This window comes from Coloeus monedula (genome assembly GCF_965178545.1).
Source record: "Coloeus monedula genome assembly, chromosome: 10".
Classification (NCBI taxonomy): domain Eukaryota; kingdom Metazoa; phylum Chordata; class Aves; order Passeriformes; family Corvidae; genus Coloeus; species Coloeus monedula.
The window spans coordinates 7,316,406-7,332,966 of record NC_138790.1 but is presented as its reverse complement, the minus strand read 5'-3'; the positions used below and the strand labels follow the sequence as shown (position 1 = coordinate 7,332,966).

The following is a 16,561-nucleotide window of genomic DNA, read 5'->3' as shown; positions in this document are numbered from 1 at the left end:
AAGTGTTCTCTTTTGTTTTGTTAAACATCTTTTAAACTGGCATTGCTAACACTGTACGTAGGTTCTTTCCATTTCTGAAAGTGCCTTTTCTAGGCAAAGGAATCACTTCCACAGGCTGTTCAGGGGCAGAAAATCAATTACAATCTGACCCTTTTAAAAGAACAAATCTAAACAAACTTTGTTCCCCCACCATTTCTGGAAGTAAATGAGATTGTCAGAAGAATCTGGAACATGACAAGACCATTCCATAGTCTACAGGAAACAGTGAAGAGTTTATACAATGAAAATAAAATTGGAAATACTATTTGCCCCATTAGGATAAACAACCTGTTAACAATACTCAACACTCCCTTTGTAGCAGCAGCTGATGTAACAGTTTTCCTTCTAGTATGGTTTCTGCACTTCAAAATTGAGTCTCTAATGGAGCTTTGTGTCATATGCATAATATCCATGAAACAAACTACACTGCACAGCTACACACCAAAACTTCCAATGAATTATCTCTTGCAAAAAACAAAGCCTCCTGGCAATGTCTTTAACTGCTTCATTAGCAATAATGAACCTTATGTCCCTAATGTACACCTGGGTCAGAAAATTCCTTGTCCAGGCTTAGACAAGCTAGAGAAATAACATCTCCTTCAGAGGGACATTAATTATTAAACCACATTTATCAAGGGAGAGCAGCAAGGCAACTGACTCCCTAGGCAACTGCCAGCGGCCTGAAAACACTTCTTTAGCCTCCATGCACATCTAGGATGGTCGGGTTTTCTCAGCTGTCCAAAGCAGGATGCTCACATAGAACACCAAGGGCCAACACAGCCCAGAGAGCAACATGTGCTGCTGTGACCCCTCCTCTGCACTGAGACTCAGCTTCTCCCAAGAAACACAACAGCGACGTGCAGGCAGTAACCACATTACTGCAAAGCTCCCTGGGTTTGCTTACTCCAGCTTTGCAAAACCTATGCAGTCACACATTCAGCTTTTCTAAATGAATCACAATTCCTTCTGCCTTCTGATAAAAAGAAAAAAAGAAAAAAAGAAAAAAAGTAGAAGTTCTGCTTCATTTAGAAGTGAGTAAATATCTCAAATATTTGAAGATTTTCACATCACTCATGGGACACTGTTTACACAGGTCTCTCAAAGTAAGCTAAGAACAAAAGCCCTTTCTATGGTGATGGGCAGAAACAGAATTGCATCGTGGATTCACACATTTCAAAAGGGGGATGCCTTGACAAGGTAACCCACCTATCTCCTCACAGTTTGAGACTCAACTGGGCATAGGGTGCATACAACACTTGAAATCTTTCATTCTACCCTCTACATGCTTTAGAAAAATACATCACAGACTCTCACTTTTTTTCTCTACCTGAATTTATTCATGACATGTGGTGACTCTGCTAATATTGACCTTTGGCTTATGTAGTATTTTACTTCTCTGGTCTCCATAGATTATTCCATTGACATATTTTTCAGCAGAAATCATATCTTTTCTTAGTCTTTATTTACCCAGTCTAAACAAAACAAATCTTCTAAGTGTTCTTTGATATGATAAGGCATCCATTCTGCAGATAATCTGAATGGCTCTTCTGTACACCTAATTCTCTGAATAAACCTGTCATAAAAACTGGAAGCCTAAGTCCTACAAAGTGCTCACCATGGCTGTCATGAGGGCTGACTATCAGGAATTAACTATTTCCTTTATTCTGTAGTAAGTACCTGCATGTTCCTGACTATAAAACCCATATACCACTCTCCCAGTCTTCATTTACATGGTACTGATATCCCACACCTTTTTAAAAGATCAGCTGTTCCTCTTTTCTTCTTTCCCTACTAATTATCCTTTTTTCCTGTCCTCTTCTCCTTTATCTTCTGAATATTCTGTAAGCTACAGACTTCAGATAAGCAACTGAGCAATAGACTTACAAATATGTATTTACAAACGTGTATTACAAAGTTTTTTATGTCCTCAAGGAACAGAGGCTGCTCCATTCTCAAGCAAAAGAAGGCCTACAGAAACTACACAGTTTTTTATCATGCCCTCCCTGCTGGCTTTTTTGGCCAAAAGGTTGTTTTTAAATCTGTCACTGATCTGTCCAATGGTTTTGATTAAACATCTGTCTTGTTTCATTCTGCTTCCTTATTTGTGAAATGGAGTTAAAAATATATTAATAAACAGATTGATAATATTAATAAAATATTAATCAAGGCACTTTTAAAATTTCTCAGTGGTCAACTTTTGCTAGGACAGAGTAGATGTCTTGTACTTTACGCCATTGCACAAATTCACTTCTATCATTTCAAAGGAGCACTGCAAACACACTCATTTTGTTCAGAATCAGTACACTTTATGAGCTAAAAAACATTCCTTGTAATATCTTTCTGTGATTCCAGATTCACGACTTAAAATATGCCCAACTCCTGGCAACAAAAATCCCAATCTCACCATTTATGCTGGTGGTATTTATCCCTGGAGTCTGAGTTGCAGAGGTCAGAAGGCTAGTTATTTATAGGACAGTCTTAAGATTTTACAGTTTATATGTCTAAAATTCTTTTCCCTTCATTGAAAAGCTCTGTGAACATACTAGCAGAGAGAAAAAGAACACTGTGTGAGAACATAACACCATCTCCCCTGTTTTGAACAGTCTATGAAAACAAACTAGATAAAATATCAGGGAAATGGTATTTAAAAGGGGGAAAAAAACCAAAAACCACCCCCCCCCCAAAAAAAAATCCTCATATATATCTCATGTAACATGTACTAAAGAAACCCATCCAGCTTCTTTGCAGAGGCTTACTTTAGATCTAAATTTAACCTTTCCACCCTCATTAGCAATAATGAAGTAGCTCAATTTCTCAGTGTCATTAATAAGCATGAGCTCAAGTCTCATTTCTAAGCCAGACATATCAGGAGATTAATGCTGGCTGTTTAACAAGCTGTACTTCATCCACTTAAAAATGTTGAATCAAAATACTTTTAAAAATGCCTTCCATGGAACACAGAAAATAATATGAAAAAAAGGAAGTCTTAATCACCCACTACTCCTTTTCCAAAGCACAAAAGTTATAATTTAAAGTCTAATGTTAGCCTGACTTCCTTGTGAGACCAGCTCACTGTTTCCCCTCTTGGAGTAACAGCCCACTCACATTTTGTCACTGCCAAGTCCTTGGGCTTTATCTCACTTTGTGTACTTGTAACGAGGCCTCATCTGAGCTGTCCCTGCAGTACAGGCTACCTTTAGTCATTCCAGTTTGGGATGTATTCTCAATACTTAATCCCCTGGAATTTACAGCCTATGATAGTTCTTCAGGCACAGACACTTTGTATTGGTACTAATTCTGGCCCTGAGACAGAATAGATGTTAAACCCTGGAAAACTGTGCCTTCCAGTGGAATATTCCTTCTTCACTCCCTCTTCACTCCCTGTGCAGTGCCTGATATACTCAATCTTATTCCACTGGAAAGAAATACAGGAGATCACACATCCTCAGGATAACCTATACCAAGTGCAATTACACAAAACATTACCTTGTGAAATTTAAAGAAAATCTGATGTAGTCTCTGACAATTTCTCAGATTGTAAGTGTTGAGTTCTTAGAACTAAAAAATACTTAAAGAGGAGAACATGAAGGTAGTGGTCACAATTTTATGAATAGTCTGCATTCACTCACTCTTCTAGAAGCTCTTGAAGTATTTGAAAGACTAAAGAAAATGAATAAAAACTTAACATCATAGGTTTGAATTCTGAGTATTCCTAATTTTTTATTTTCCACATCTTGTCATTCCTGAATACATGTGTCTAAAGGGAATATCTTAAGACATCTCTCCTTGCTTTTCATGATATTTGGAGACAAACAGAGCATGGTGAATGGGATGATCATTTAAAGTAGGCATCAAGGAGATGAGGAAAAGGTAGTTCCTAGGAAGAAAACACAGCAGAGCACCTCAGCCGAGCCTCTTCCTGTGCTCTCAGCAACATCCATAGATTTGCTTGCTCGAGGGAGATTTGTTTCTTCCATCTCACAACTCAGCAGCTCAGGGCCAGCAATTTCATAGTAATTGCTGTGCCTCCTGAGGCCTTAAAAGAGAGGCTGGACTCTGCCTCCACCCTCGGGAGCACCGCAGGCCACACGCAGCCTGCTTTATCCACATGGTGTTCCCTGAGCCAGGCCCTTAGCTGAGCTCTGTGCCACTGTCTGCTGCTCATCGGCCTCAGTGCTCCATTCATCAACAGGAAAGGGGGGGTTGGGTTTTGTTTGCGTATTTATTTGGTTTGGTTTGGCTTTTTTTTCATTCACACAAGCCTCAAAAGTTTATTGGACTGAAGGATCCTCCCTACTTTCAAGTCCCCTGGGGATACAAATCTCCCTCTCTCTGCCTGAGTATGTAATACGTACATCCATTATTGCATGATATCAACAAATAATGTTATCCCAAGGCAGGAAAATTTCATAGAAGGAGAAAGAAGTGGATTTAAATTGTTCAGAACCAAAATTCTCTACTGAATAAACCTTGTTTTCCCATTTCTTGAAGGGAGAAAATATATTTCTGTGAGCTTGATCAGGAAAAGGAATAATGTATCACTTAGATAAACAGAGCATCTAAGAATGCTAAATATTTTAAATAGGTTGTTTCGTACAAATATTGTTTTCTGTTGTTTTATGAGGGTTAACCTTGGTACTGGCAGAAGATAGCAAGTGCTTGTTTGAAGAACACTATAGGGTAAACAAAGCTATGACTACACTAAATCCATGTTTCAGATGGGGAGTAATGGTCCCATTTCCTGTATATTTTAAATTTGTGAAATGTGGTCATATAAATATTAGAAAAACAGAGGGTCATTATAACCATAGTAAGGAGGATGTGAATCCAACACAGTAGTTCTGAAGAGAAAGACAAATGCAATTTTTGGCAACCCAATGGAAAAAAGGCAGCAGAGATTCTGCTGCATGGGAAGACTCTATTCTCCCACCTTAGGTTGCTATAAAGGAGCAGAAAAAAACCAGCTGTTATCAGGTATTCTAATGTATTCTATTACTCTTTTTGACACAGAAAGCCAGTGATGAAATTTAAGAAAGGGTGTGTTCTGTTCAAAGACTACAAGAGGAAAAGTGCCGCACATGGTACGTGTATCTTGAGGAAAAGTTAGAAAAAAACTGAAACAAAGTCTTCAATTTTTTTTTGTCTCCTATGACATCTTTGTTAAGTTCTATTACACATATTCTGCTACATGAAGCAGAATAGCAAAACTAAACCCAAATCCCATCCAAAAAAATTCTATTTTAATTTATTATTTCTAAGAAATCAAGAGGTAAAAAAGACTGAATATTAAGTAGAAGAATTAGTCAGGTTTTTGCAATAAAAGTATGGAAAACCCCAAAATCTTACAAAGTCTTGTATGAATGAGATCTTTTGAAAATGGGATTTCATGCAATTTGGATGTTTTTATTTATGGTCTGCACTCTCGGGTGTGATCCCACGTGTCAGCTCCTCTCCACACTTACCCTGATGGATGAAAGGGAAAATATGCTGTAAGAATCCATATCCATCAAATATTATGGATATGCAGTCCAGCCAGAAATCCCAGCCTAACAAGGAGAATAGAAGTGGTATTAAAGTCAATTCTCAAGAAATAGTGCAAAATAATTTTGAATCAAAGTGCTTCAGACTCCTAATAAAAATTGAAAATATTTCAGTTCAGACCCTTTAAACATTTCAATGGAATGTCTAAATTTTCCATAAAATGATATATTTTTAAAAATTACAAAACATCCATTTATGTAAAGAAAATGTTTCAACAGCTCAACTCATTCTAGCTATTCAATAAGTATTCATGAAAATAACCACATTACTTTTTCTTGTTTGCCACCGTGGAAGCCATGCATGCCAGATGAAGTTAAAATTTCCCAGATTAGGAGTTCACCTATACAGAGACAGAATAAAGCAGAGCCTGTGTCTAGTATTGAATCTTCTTTTGAGTTTACTGGGACACATTCTCCTGGATGGAATCACATGGCCTGCAGAAAACCCATCTTCTGTTCCTTTTTAAGCTACTGAAAGAGTTTGAAAAAAATTGGACCCATGACCTCACATGAAGTATTCGGCATATGACCATCTTTCATGCAGGATTTAATAAAATCACTGTTGAAGCTTTCCAATACTTTCAAAATAATGTATCTGTTTTAATTAACCAGAATATATTTACTCTTTTCAGTGTGAAATCTTGTGCCAAGCAGCATATGATGCTTTCTCACTTTTGAATATTAAATTTAATATATCTCGTACACACATACTACAGGCTTGTGAAAGTCTTGCGTGTTTTTCTACTTTGTAACAATTATTCCTCTGCCATTCGCTAGTTTCAACTACATGCTGTGCCCAGTGGTAATGCAGGATCCCAGCTGCAAAATCATTGTCCTACTTTTACTTGTCTCAGTGCAATGTAACAATTTTCTTCCCCATCATCTCCACATCTCACACTTGTCCAAGCCTTCTCCCATCCAACCTCCTCCTTAACTCCCACCACACTTTCAAAAATCTCACATTACATTTCCAACTTGTCTTCCACATGAGCTCACATGCTCAGAGGAGCATTTCTCATTTAAGACATAGCTTTGAAAATGCAATCTTGTTCTGTTCTGCTGTTATGAAATATCTGCTTACATTTTGGGGGAGGGTGGGGGGGATGTTGTGGATATTCATGAAGATTTTAGCAAGTCATGTATTTGTCTTTAGGTACTTGGATTTTCAACATATTAACTCTGATGACAATTTTACACATGATGTTAAGTGTTTTCCTGTTTAGCCTTATTTATTTTCCCTTATCCGTATGTTTTTGAGGAAAACCAAGATGAAAGCCACTCAGTGAGCCAGGACACTCCCTTCAGAAACACCCCAAGGAGCAGCGTTTGGGTGCCTCTGGGGAGACGCATTGCTTCAGCAGCTGAGGGGATGACCCCTAAGTCAAGAATAAGAGGAAACAAAAACTAAGGCCACCACACACCTTACTAGTGCTGCTGTTTGGGGTTGCTGAGGGCCCTGGGGCTGGCTTTTCATACCTTTTTCCCCACATTTTCTGCACTTGCTGGTTGTGACCTTCCCAGCCTCAGCGGCTGCGGGTGTAACAGAAGGGGTCAGGTTGGAAGGGACCAGAGTGGGGCATCTGGTCTCACCTCCCTGCTCCGGAAGGGTCATCCTAGAGCACAGGGAACAGCACTGTGTCCAGACAGTTCTGGAATGTGAGAGGTGGGACAGGGCCCGCCACAACCGCGCCGCACCGGCTGCGCCGCCGCCTCACGGCTCCCCACGCCAGCCCGACAGTCTGAGGCAGCGCCCGCGTGACGTCACACCCCGGGGCCAATGGCGGCCTCTGTTTACTTGGGGGCGAGGAGATTCGTTGCATATTCACGAGGTGGGCCCAGTGCCTGCCTGACGTCACGCTTCCGTAGCCAATAGCAGCATCGGTTTTCTGGGGGCGGTCGTTGCATATTCATGTCATGCATATTCATAGCCACGCACTCTAGGTGCCGCAGCGGCCGCGGCGAGGGGCGGGTCCGGCTCGGCCCGCCCCGGCCCCGCCCCGCCCCGCCCCCTTCCCTCACAGGAAGCCGCTGCCCGTGTGCCTGCGGAGCCCCGCCCGCAGCGGGAGGCGGAGCCCGGCCCGGCCTCCGTTCCTTCACAGGAAGCCGTGGCCCGTGTGCCTGCGGAGCCCCGCCGGCAGCGGGAGGCGGAGCCGGCCCGCCCGTATTTATGCTGAGCCCTGCCAAGAGCGGCGCTGTGAGCGTGGGGCGGAAGCGCCCGGCACCTCCTTCCTCCCGCCCGGGTGCAGGCGACGAGGATGAGCCAAAGAGACACCCTGGTGCATCTCTTTGCCGGCGGGTAGGTGAAGCCCCGGGAACGGCTCGTGCGCTTTCCCGTCCTCCTCCCCGGGATGCGGGTCTGGCCCCGCTGCTGGCTGGCCTGGGCGCGCGGGCGGCGGCGGCCTGGAGCGGCTGCCTGGGGACATCTCGGTGGGGCTGTGAGGGGCTGCCTCGCTCCTCTGTGCCCGAGGGGCCGCGGGGAGGAGAGAGGGGGCCGCACTCTGCTTCCCGCCCTGAGGCCCTTCCGGGCCCGCTGCGGGGTCGGGCCCGGCCCCGGGTGTTGCGTTGTGTCACGGGTGGAACGCGGGCCCCTGGGGAGGCGGGGCGGAGGCTTCGCGTAACACCAGCCCGCTCCATCTGATTGCGGTTCCCGGGTTTGTCCCTTAATCTGGCGTTTTCGTGGAGAAGCACGCAGGGCCCACTGTGCAGGGGCTACCCCTCTGTACGGAGAGGCTGCCGGGACTCCCCTGGCGGCTCCGCGGGCTGGGAATGTCCCGCTGGTCACGCTCGTGTCCAAGGGCCGCTGTATCCATGGAATGCATTTTAACGCTCCGGTATGTGCTGCGCTTCCGTGTGGAGCTTTGGCACGGTCGTACAGCTCTCCACCCACAAAGGCAGAAGAAATAGGAGGGAAGAATGTTCCCAGAAGTAAAGATGTAGCCTTAGTTCGGTTTGAAGTAATTTTTTTACCTTTACAGCTACTAATGAAGTTTCAAAATGTTTGTTTTTAAGTTTCAAAACTGTATTTCAGAAGCCTGTGGTCCTTCCAGGGGCAGGTTGGGAAGGGCACCCAGCTTCAAAGGGAAAGCTGGGGGACCTGGTGGACTTGACTGTAAACGTATGTTTGGGTAGTGAGCATGGCTATGCAGAAGTGACAGGGGACACACCTTGCATCCCATGAGAGAGCTTGAAGCTGTGATTTCCCTTTATGCTCCTGTGCTGCTTCTGGACTGAGGTGTTTGAGGTGGCAGAACAGTGTATTGATTCTGAGCAAGTCTGAGTGACTTGGATACATGTGAGTACTTTCTCTGCTTTTGGCACACTTTGCAGCATTGTGCACCTGATCCAGTGCCTGTGGGGGGGCTTTGTCATCCCCTTAATTTCTTGCACTCTGTTTAAGAGGGGAGTGGTTATGCAGCAGGAGGCCCAAGATGCAGTAATGTGTACTGGTTTCTTCAGACTTTGCATCCTTGTAAGCATTCAGAAAAGCAATAGCAGGAACTCAAGCAGGATAGGGAGCTGCTGGAGAGGGTCTGGTAGAGGGCTACAAATATGATGAGGGATCTGGAGGATCTCTGATATGAGAACAAAGTGCAGGAGCTGGGCCTGTTTTCTAGCCCAGTTTGGAGAAGACTGAGAGGGGATCTCATTGATGTGTACAAATATCTCAAAGAAGTGCCAAGAGGATGGTGCCAGACTTTTTTCAGTGATACCCAGCTACAAGACAAGGAGCAGAGGCCACAAACTGAAACACAAGAAGTTTCACCTCAACATGAGGAAGAACCTCTTTATATTGAGGGTGGTGGAGCACTGGAACAGCTGCCCTGGGAGGTTGTGGGGTTTCCCCCTCTGGAGATGTTCCAAACCCACCTGGACATGTTCCTATGTCACCTGCTCCAGGTGACCCTGCCAGGGACATTAGACAATATGATTTCCAGAGGTCCTTTCCAGCTCTAAGGATTCTTTGTGTGGCGCCTGATTGTAGACCTTCAGCTTGACAGCTCTGCACTGGGGAAATTACTGGGCAGAATTGTGCATTATGTCAGAAACAGGTTTACAAACCTGAAACTCAAGACCAGATGAAGATTGCTCAGCTCAGCTTGCTGATTCCTATTTATTGCAGAGCAGTCTGGTCAATGGTTAGGTGCTGGCCAGCTGGGTCAGGGGTTATGCTGTGACGAAGAGGTTGAGTACCAGCCACATGTTTCCTGTAACTTTAGTTCAGCCAAGCTAGCACTGTCTATTTGGTCACATTTTGCAGTAGAAGAGTTTTTTGGGGTCATCTCATGACTTTGCAAGCATGGTGCACTACAGATCACCTGAGTGATCTTTAGTCTTCAGTGAAACTTAGAGGAACGGAACTTTGTTTGCATTTAAGTTGCACCAGAGCCTCTATGAAAACAACATGATTATCTGTCTGCTGGCTTTTGGCTTTTTTTTGTTTTGTTTTGTTGGCGTTCATTCTTCAGTTCCTGCTTTCTGTAATGAAACTTCAACAGATGATACTGCTGGCTTAGTAACGTAAGCGGGGCCATTCTGGGATCTCTCTGTGGCTGCCTAGGCTGTATGGGGTTTTTGTGTATCTTCTCTTTTTCCACCACACAGTCAAATAGCAGCTATTATCATTGTAGACATTATGTTGGTAGTATAAACTCAGGTCCTTTTATTGTAAAGCAAGGATACAGTTGAACATGCTCCATTCTTAAATTAAAAAGTAGTGATTGAAATATAGGATGTAATTAACATTTTTTGTTCAAGTAGTAAGTTATAGTTGCTTTTCTAGTTGTTAGACTCATTTAAAAAAGTAGTAGAAAACCTTAATGTTTTGCTTTATAGGAAAGATTAATACGTTTTGGATGTTCTGGCTTGCAGCCATCCAGTGAAAATTCAGGTGTTGGCTACAAAAATAGTGTTCAGGTTTTCATGATTTATTCTTCATTTCCAGAAAGTTTGACAGTAATTCTGTATCATACAAGCTTCCATCAGAGCAGTGAACTTGTGTGAGCATTGTTTCCTCAGCAAAAGGAGGGGATTGGGTTAGGAGGTGGACAGCTGCTTTTCCGAGTTCACAGTTGGATAGTCTCAGGTTTGCTTCTTTTCTTCACTCTTGGCATTTCTTGCAGAAATCTGGCTGTTTTCTAATATAATGTGTGAGGAAGTATAGGAAGGAGCCTCTTTATTTGTTTTGATTATAGAATGGTCTTAAATTGGTCTGTAATTGTAACCGCTCTGTCTGACAGAGGTTCTTGGCAAATCCCTGCAGTGGCTAAAATGGTTAAGGTGCAGAAAATGTATTTAAGTGTTTGAATTCTCAGCAAGATCAGACACTGTTGAAATATATGAAGTAAAGATTAAAGATCCTTGGGCTTTTTCTGATTTCAGAAGATAGTTAATAATGTGTAACACGTATTATGATAGTGGGGGCTTTTTTACTCCCTTTCAGAAAACAGCCACTTGAGTCATAACTGAGTTGCTAAGCACTCAGCTCCTCTCTGCCCTAAAATACATTCCTGGCATAACCCTGGATGTGTTTCAGAACAAGTGAGAAGGAGGTTAATGCTCTTCTGTCCAAACTTGAGGTTATTTTTATATTCAGATGCATTTTTGTGTGAAACAAGACGGTGTTTGTTTAAAGCTTGGGGTTGCTCCATGGGGTTACTAAATTGCATGAAAATTGCTGTCAGTACTTGAGAAACCGTGCCACTGGTATTTTTCTCATATTTCTTTCTAGATGCTTTGAGCTGTTTTTTCTTAATACAAATGTTATTGTAAATATTTATTTACCCTGGCTCCTAATAGAAGCTACACTGTTCATGTTGATGTTTGTTTTGAATAATGGAACCCAGTGATGCTTGATCCTGTGGTGGTGTTTTTCCTGTTTTCACTTGTAAGTTTCTGTGTGGCAGCACATCCAGGGCAATTTTATTTTTATACTGTTAATTAGAAATAGCAAGTTTGATTAGTATTTGTAGTTTAAGGATGTGAGCTTAACTTACACTTTCTAAGTTTCAACAAAGAAACATAATTGATGAGTAAGGTGGGTAAAGGTTTTTGGCTGCTAGTACTCAAGTTGAACAGTATAATAACAGGAAAACCCTGAAAATTCAGGATTAATGAATGCTGTTTTTGAAAGCTGTACTTGCTAAAGCCCTTCTAAACTCTCTAAAGACAGATACTGTAAAATTAATATACAAAGCTGCAACTTTGTTGATGTGGAAGTTAAGACAGCTCATGAAACTGCTGATAGACTTGGGACCTGAATTTGCAGTAAGTGATAAAGAGATAGAAAGGTGCTCTGATTCCAAGTTGTTTGGATAATTTTCTTCTTTTTTTGACAGAGTTTTGAGCTCAGGTTTCTTGCTGTGTCTTTTGACAGCCAGTGTTTGCATGGAAGTTTCATTTTCGTACAGGAAAGATAAGTAACTGGTAAAATACATGAATGAATGTAGACCTAAGATAACAGGGTCAAGGGTTATCTTTAAGTCTTTGAGGCTGTGGTTACAAATACTGTGAAAGGTGAATCTGAACCTAGCACTAGGCAGCCGTGGCTTTTGTTTTTGTAAAATACATCATTATCTCAAGGAATTTAAGAAAATGTGCAATGTCAGTTTCAGTTCTAAGTCAGCCTGCACTGGCATTTGAAATATTAGTGTGCTTTAGAACATTTCTAGGCAGTCCAGTGGCTGAATTTGAGACCCTCATTCATGCTAGAGCTGTCTCTGGTGGTATTTGCAGGGCTGATAGGTACCAGTAGAAGATACTCAGCTGCTCTGGACAAGGGCGGTGACTCCTTAGCAGATACCTTCACCTTGCAATAATAAGAGAAGACTTTCTTGTGTAGCCATGTCTGGAAGGAGAACTTGGGATGTGAAGGCTGAACAGGTTTAGGTTTTTGAAGCATGTGCATATTTCTTTCCTTGGAGTGTCACACAAATAATGCAGGTCTGTCTGAGGACAGTGGTTGTCAGAGCTGTATCTGTTGAACTGTTAGGAGAATTTAAAGCCCGATAGTTCCAGGTTTGTTTCTGTTAAACAAGTGAGGTGATGGTCTTCTAAATTGACATTTGGGATCAAATTAAATGTGTTGTGGGTGGTTGGGGTTTCTTTTGTGTTGTTTTGGTTTTTTTGGTTTTTTTGGTGTTTTTTTTTTTCTTTTTTTAATGGATGCTTTTGGAGGAGAAATGTCTTCCTTAGTTTAGGAGAACATTGCCATCTTCCTAGATTCTTCAGTCCAAGAGATGTCAAGTAGACAACTGTTCTTAGTTTTATTGTTTTTCTTTTAGGTCTGTCATGATCCTGCGGATGGTAACTGCATCTTGTGATGTCCATTTATCTTGTTTCACTGAGTATGACGTCTCTTAAACTATACAAGAAGGCTCAAGTTGAAATTTTAATTTTCTAACTTGACTGTGTTAATAGTAGTGGGATTTTGGTCTTCCTTTTTTAACCAGAGTGTTTATTTCTGTGGATTTACCTACTGATCTCTGCTTTTCTGCCCTTCAAATTACTTGGACCCTACAGGTGGGTTCTTGTAGCCTTTTATGATCAGATGTTTCTGATGAAAGTCAGCTTTGCAAGCTTTTTTTAATACTCACTTGGTAAAGCTGAAGAAGGCTTGTAGTAAACATTGATGAGAGGTGAATATCACATTTAAGATAGATAAGATGAGCAACTGGTCTTCTGAACAGCATTCACTGGAAACTGCAGTAAGCATTCAGACACAGGAGTGTCTCAGGTCTTGCCATTCTTCACTTCCCATTTGTACTGTCAGCAGGAGTGTATTCGCTCACCTATGTATGCTACCAGGTGAAATTCATTTAATCCTGGAGAAAAAGCTACACATTAATAAGTGTTCCTGCAAGTCACACTTGTTGGGGCCTGGTGCATGCATGGCTGGAGAGACTCAAGCCCAGAGTGGTTTTAGGTAGTTGAAATTTCTGAAGTAGTTTACAAAATCTCACCTGCATTTTCCAGGAGAAGAAATCTAATATTCTTCAAACTGCTTAAATAAAGTTTTTCTGAACTGTTCTAGTTCCTAATGTGTGTTAAGCCACAAGCTAAAAATACTCCCCTTAATTTGAGCCAGTGAGGAGGGGAGCAGGAAAAGTGGCAGCAGTCTGCTGGCAATTTATAGAGCACTTGTAGGCTGGAGCTGGTGGCTGGCTGTTAATGGCCTGCAAGGACTTGAGCACAAAAACATAGCTGTCTCTGATGGTATTCCCAGTAGTGTGTTAAATAAGCAAAGCTGGAAATACATTTCTAAGTAAAATACACTGTCATTGATGCTGGTGACAGAACAGCTGCTATGCTTATTTGTACAGTGTGCATATTCTTGAATTGTTTCTCTTCTTTATTTACCCACAAGCTCTGTTTACTGACAGTTTTTCATAAACAGATTTTTGTCAAGCCTTGTGGTGTTTATCTTAAAGGTCAAGTGAAGTAGACAAGTCAGGGTAGTTACTGAATTATGCCTTCATTTAGTAGTTTAATTCAAACTCAGTGGATCTTGTGGCCATGGAGAAAGTTCTGGTTCCTCAACATATCAAGATGTTTCTTTTACTCCTTCAGTTTCGGATGTTGTGTCTATTATATGGGGCTTTTTGGGGGCTGGGAAAGTCACATATTACTTTGACAGAAGTAGAAATTGGGAATTTTGCCAAGACTTGAATTACAGAACAACATAGCACTGTAAAACTTCTCAGCTTTCTTCAGCAATTTTAACTAGCAACTTGAGGTCTTGAAGATGGGAGACAGAAGTTTAATTAAAACTGTCAATAGTGGAAAACATTAAAAATATTCTTGGGATTAGTCAAGACATCTTAAATTGTTTAAGAGAAGGCTAACCAAAGAAGCACAACAGCAAGAAACTGCCAAGGGTGCTGATTATTTGAAATTACCCGAATGGCAGAATGTGGTGCAGGAAAAGGCTCTTAAAGAGAGCTTATGATGCGTGTGATCATAGTGCTGGCTGCTGTTACATCTGCTGGCTGCCACTGACCAGTGCCTGCTGTAGCCAAAGTTACAAAGAGCAACCACAGAGTAGCTGTGTATCAGCCCTCTTCCCAAGTAATCCATTGCTGAGTGAAGGACGTGTGACCCATCTACAGTGGATGTCTGGCAGAAGTGTTGCAGTCAGGCATCCCTTGTGATTTGGGTGTGGTGTAGGGGAGCATCCAGGTCAGCATTAATCTTCAACTTTAGAAAATTTTTCTGCTCTGATGTAGCTGGAGGGAGCTTAAGGGCTCCAAACTCCAAGCCCTGTTCAAGAATGCAGGTCAAGTTTTTTGTCCTCATTTCTTCCCCACTTCATAGCATTTATCTCATTAATATAAATCATACCATGTACTTTCTCTTGTGATTACTATTGCTTGAAAACAAGTTCTCGTGTAACCTGTCCAAAATGAAACGCAGAAATGTTTTCAAGAGGGTAAGCTCAAGGGGAACAGAAATGTAAGGATTGCAAGAAAGGAAATAAACTCTAAAGCCCACTTCCTACATTGCCTGCATAGGCACGTTACTATGGGGTGGACTCTGTTTTGAACTGCAGGAAACACAGGCAACTTTGTCTCAGAGCTTTAGAGCTTCTGTAGCTTCATGTCAAATTGTTTTGGGAGCTGATCTGCCTGTGCTTCTCACATGCTGTTCATAAGGAACCTTAACATGTTACATGCTCCTGCTTCCAACCCTGGCTGAAATAAATATTAGCACATCTACTCTCTCTTTCTGCAACTCTAATTTTAAAATAAGTTTATATGTACCTTACTGTTAGAAACAAGTGAATTGTTCATTCAGAGCAGGTTGCTCTAAGGTCTGTGTGAGGCTGTAACCACATGTCTGCGGCACATACTGAAGGACTGTCTTTCGTCTTCCTGTGATAACACTTTTTTCCAGACTGGCAAAGAAACTCATTATCTTTCCCCAATTAAACCTTGGAAGAGAATAGACTTCAGTCTAATGTTGGAGTTAGGGATGGGCAAGATGCCTTTAGGCTTAGTAATGGGGTACCTCTAGGTCACTGTGTTTAAATGGAGTGTTAAGTGAACATCATCAAACTTCTGCTTGGCAGCTCTACTCTCAGTTCACTTCATACAAACAGAGTAGGTTTGTAGGGTGCAGTGTTATATTTTTTGTATTCCCTATGGTAGAAGAGAGTTGTCAGGCTACCCTCCTATTAAAATTTATAGGAGATCTTGAGTCTTAGCTGTTACTCCTACTCTGGACTGAACTCTCTGTTGCATTTTGGAAAACATTTTAAAAAGACTTGAACAGGCTTACAGCTTATTAAAGGGTTTGGGGGTGTTTGAGCTTCTTGTGTTACAAAAAAAAAAAATAGCTGATAACTATCTTGTCAGAATCAAGCACTTCTTCTCATTATATATATATGTTGTTATATTTATTAGGGGAAGCAAATGCTTCGCCCTTTGAATTTAGTACAAATTGTATTTATGTGTTAGTGCATTTCAAACTGAGCTGTAGTTAGCATTAATACCTGAATTGAAATCTAGGTTTGCTTCCTTGGGTTGGATTTTTAGTTAGTTAGTTTGTTTTTTAAAGGAGATAGTGTCCTGGCCATAGTTTTAAGAAGGGTGTTTAACAATGTTAAGAATACTGATCTCTGAAAATGTTCAAGAGACTGAGTCTTGGAACTCAGAATTTGTGGATTTGCTATTTTTCCCTCTGAGGCTCTAGTTGCACAACTAAGAATGTAGCTATTAATCACTGAGTTCTGAGGAAGCCCAGGAAGGCTCTGAGCAGAGCTGTGCAGGGCAGCTTGTTCCTGGCTGCGCTGTGCTCGAGCAGAACGGCAGGAACTGCTCTGTCAGCACAAGCTGTGCACAGCTTGCCTTGGCTCGCTCTCAGAACGAGAGGCAGACTGAAGCAAACCCTGCGACTCTTCACCTGGTCAGCCGTGTGAGCTCTTCTGGCCTTGCAGGTTCTACTCTGCAGTACCTGGTCTGTCTTTCTGAAACGGGCAGAGCTCAGGA

At 41.9% G+C, this 16,561-nt stretch overlaps 1 protein-coding gene across 2 annotated transcripts in view; it reads left to right on the top strand.

The window, feature by feature from the left end:
- Positions 1-7,786: 7,786 nt before the first annotated feature.
- SLC25A36 (solute carrier family 25 member 36) overlaps positions 7,787-16,561 on the top strand; it is a 32,300-nt gene continuing 23,525 nt past the window's right edge. The window contains exon 1 of one of the 2 annotated variants that reach the window (XM_082288345.1): positions 7,787-7,875. In XM_082288345.1, coding sequence (XP_082144471.1) covers positions 7,835-7,875 — 41 coding nt within the window. In that variant the 5' untranslated portion in view covers positions 7,787-7,834. The remainder of the gene's footprint in view (positions 7,876-16,561) is intronic. The other variant, XM_082288346.1, reaches the window with a different exon arrangement.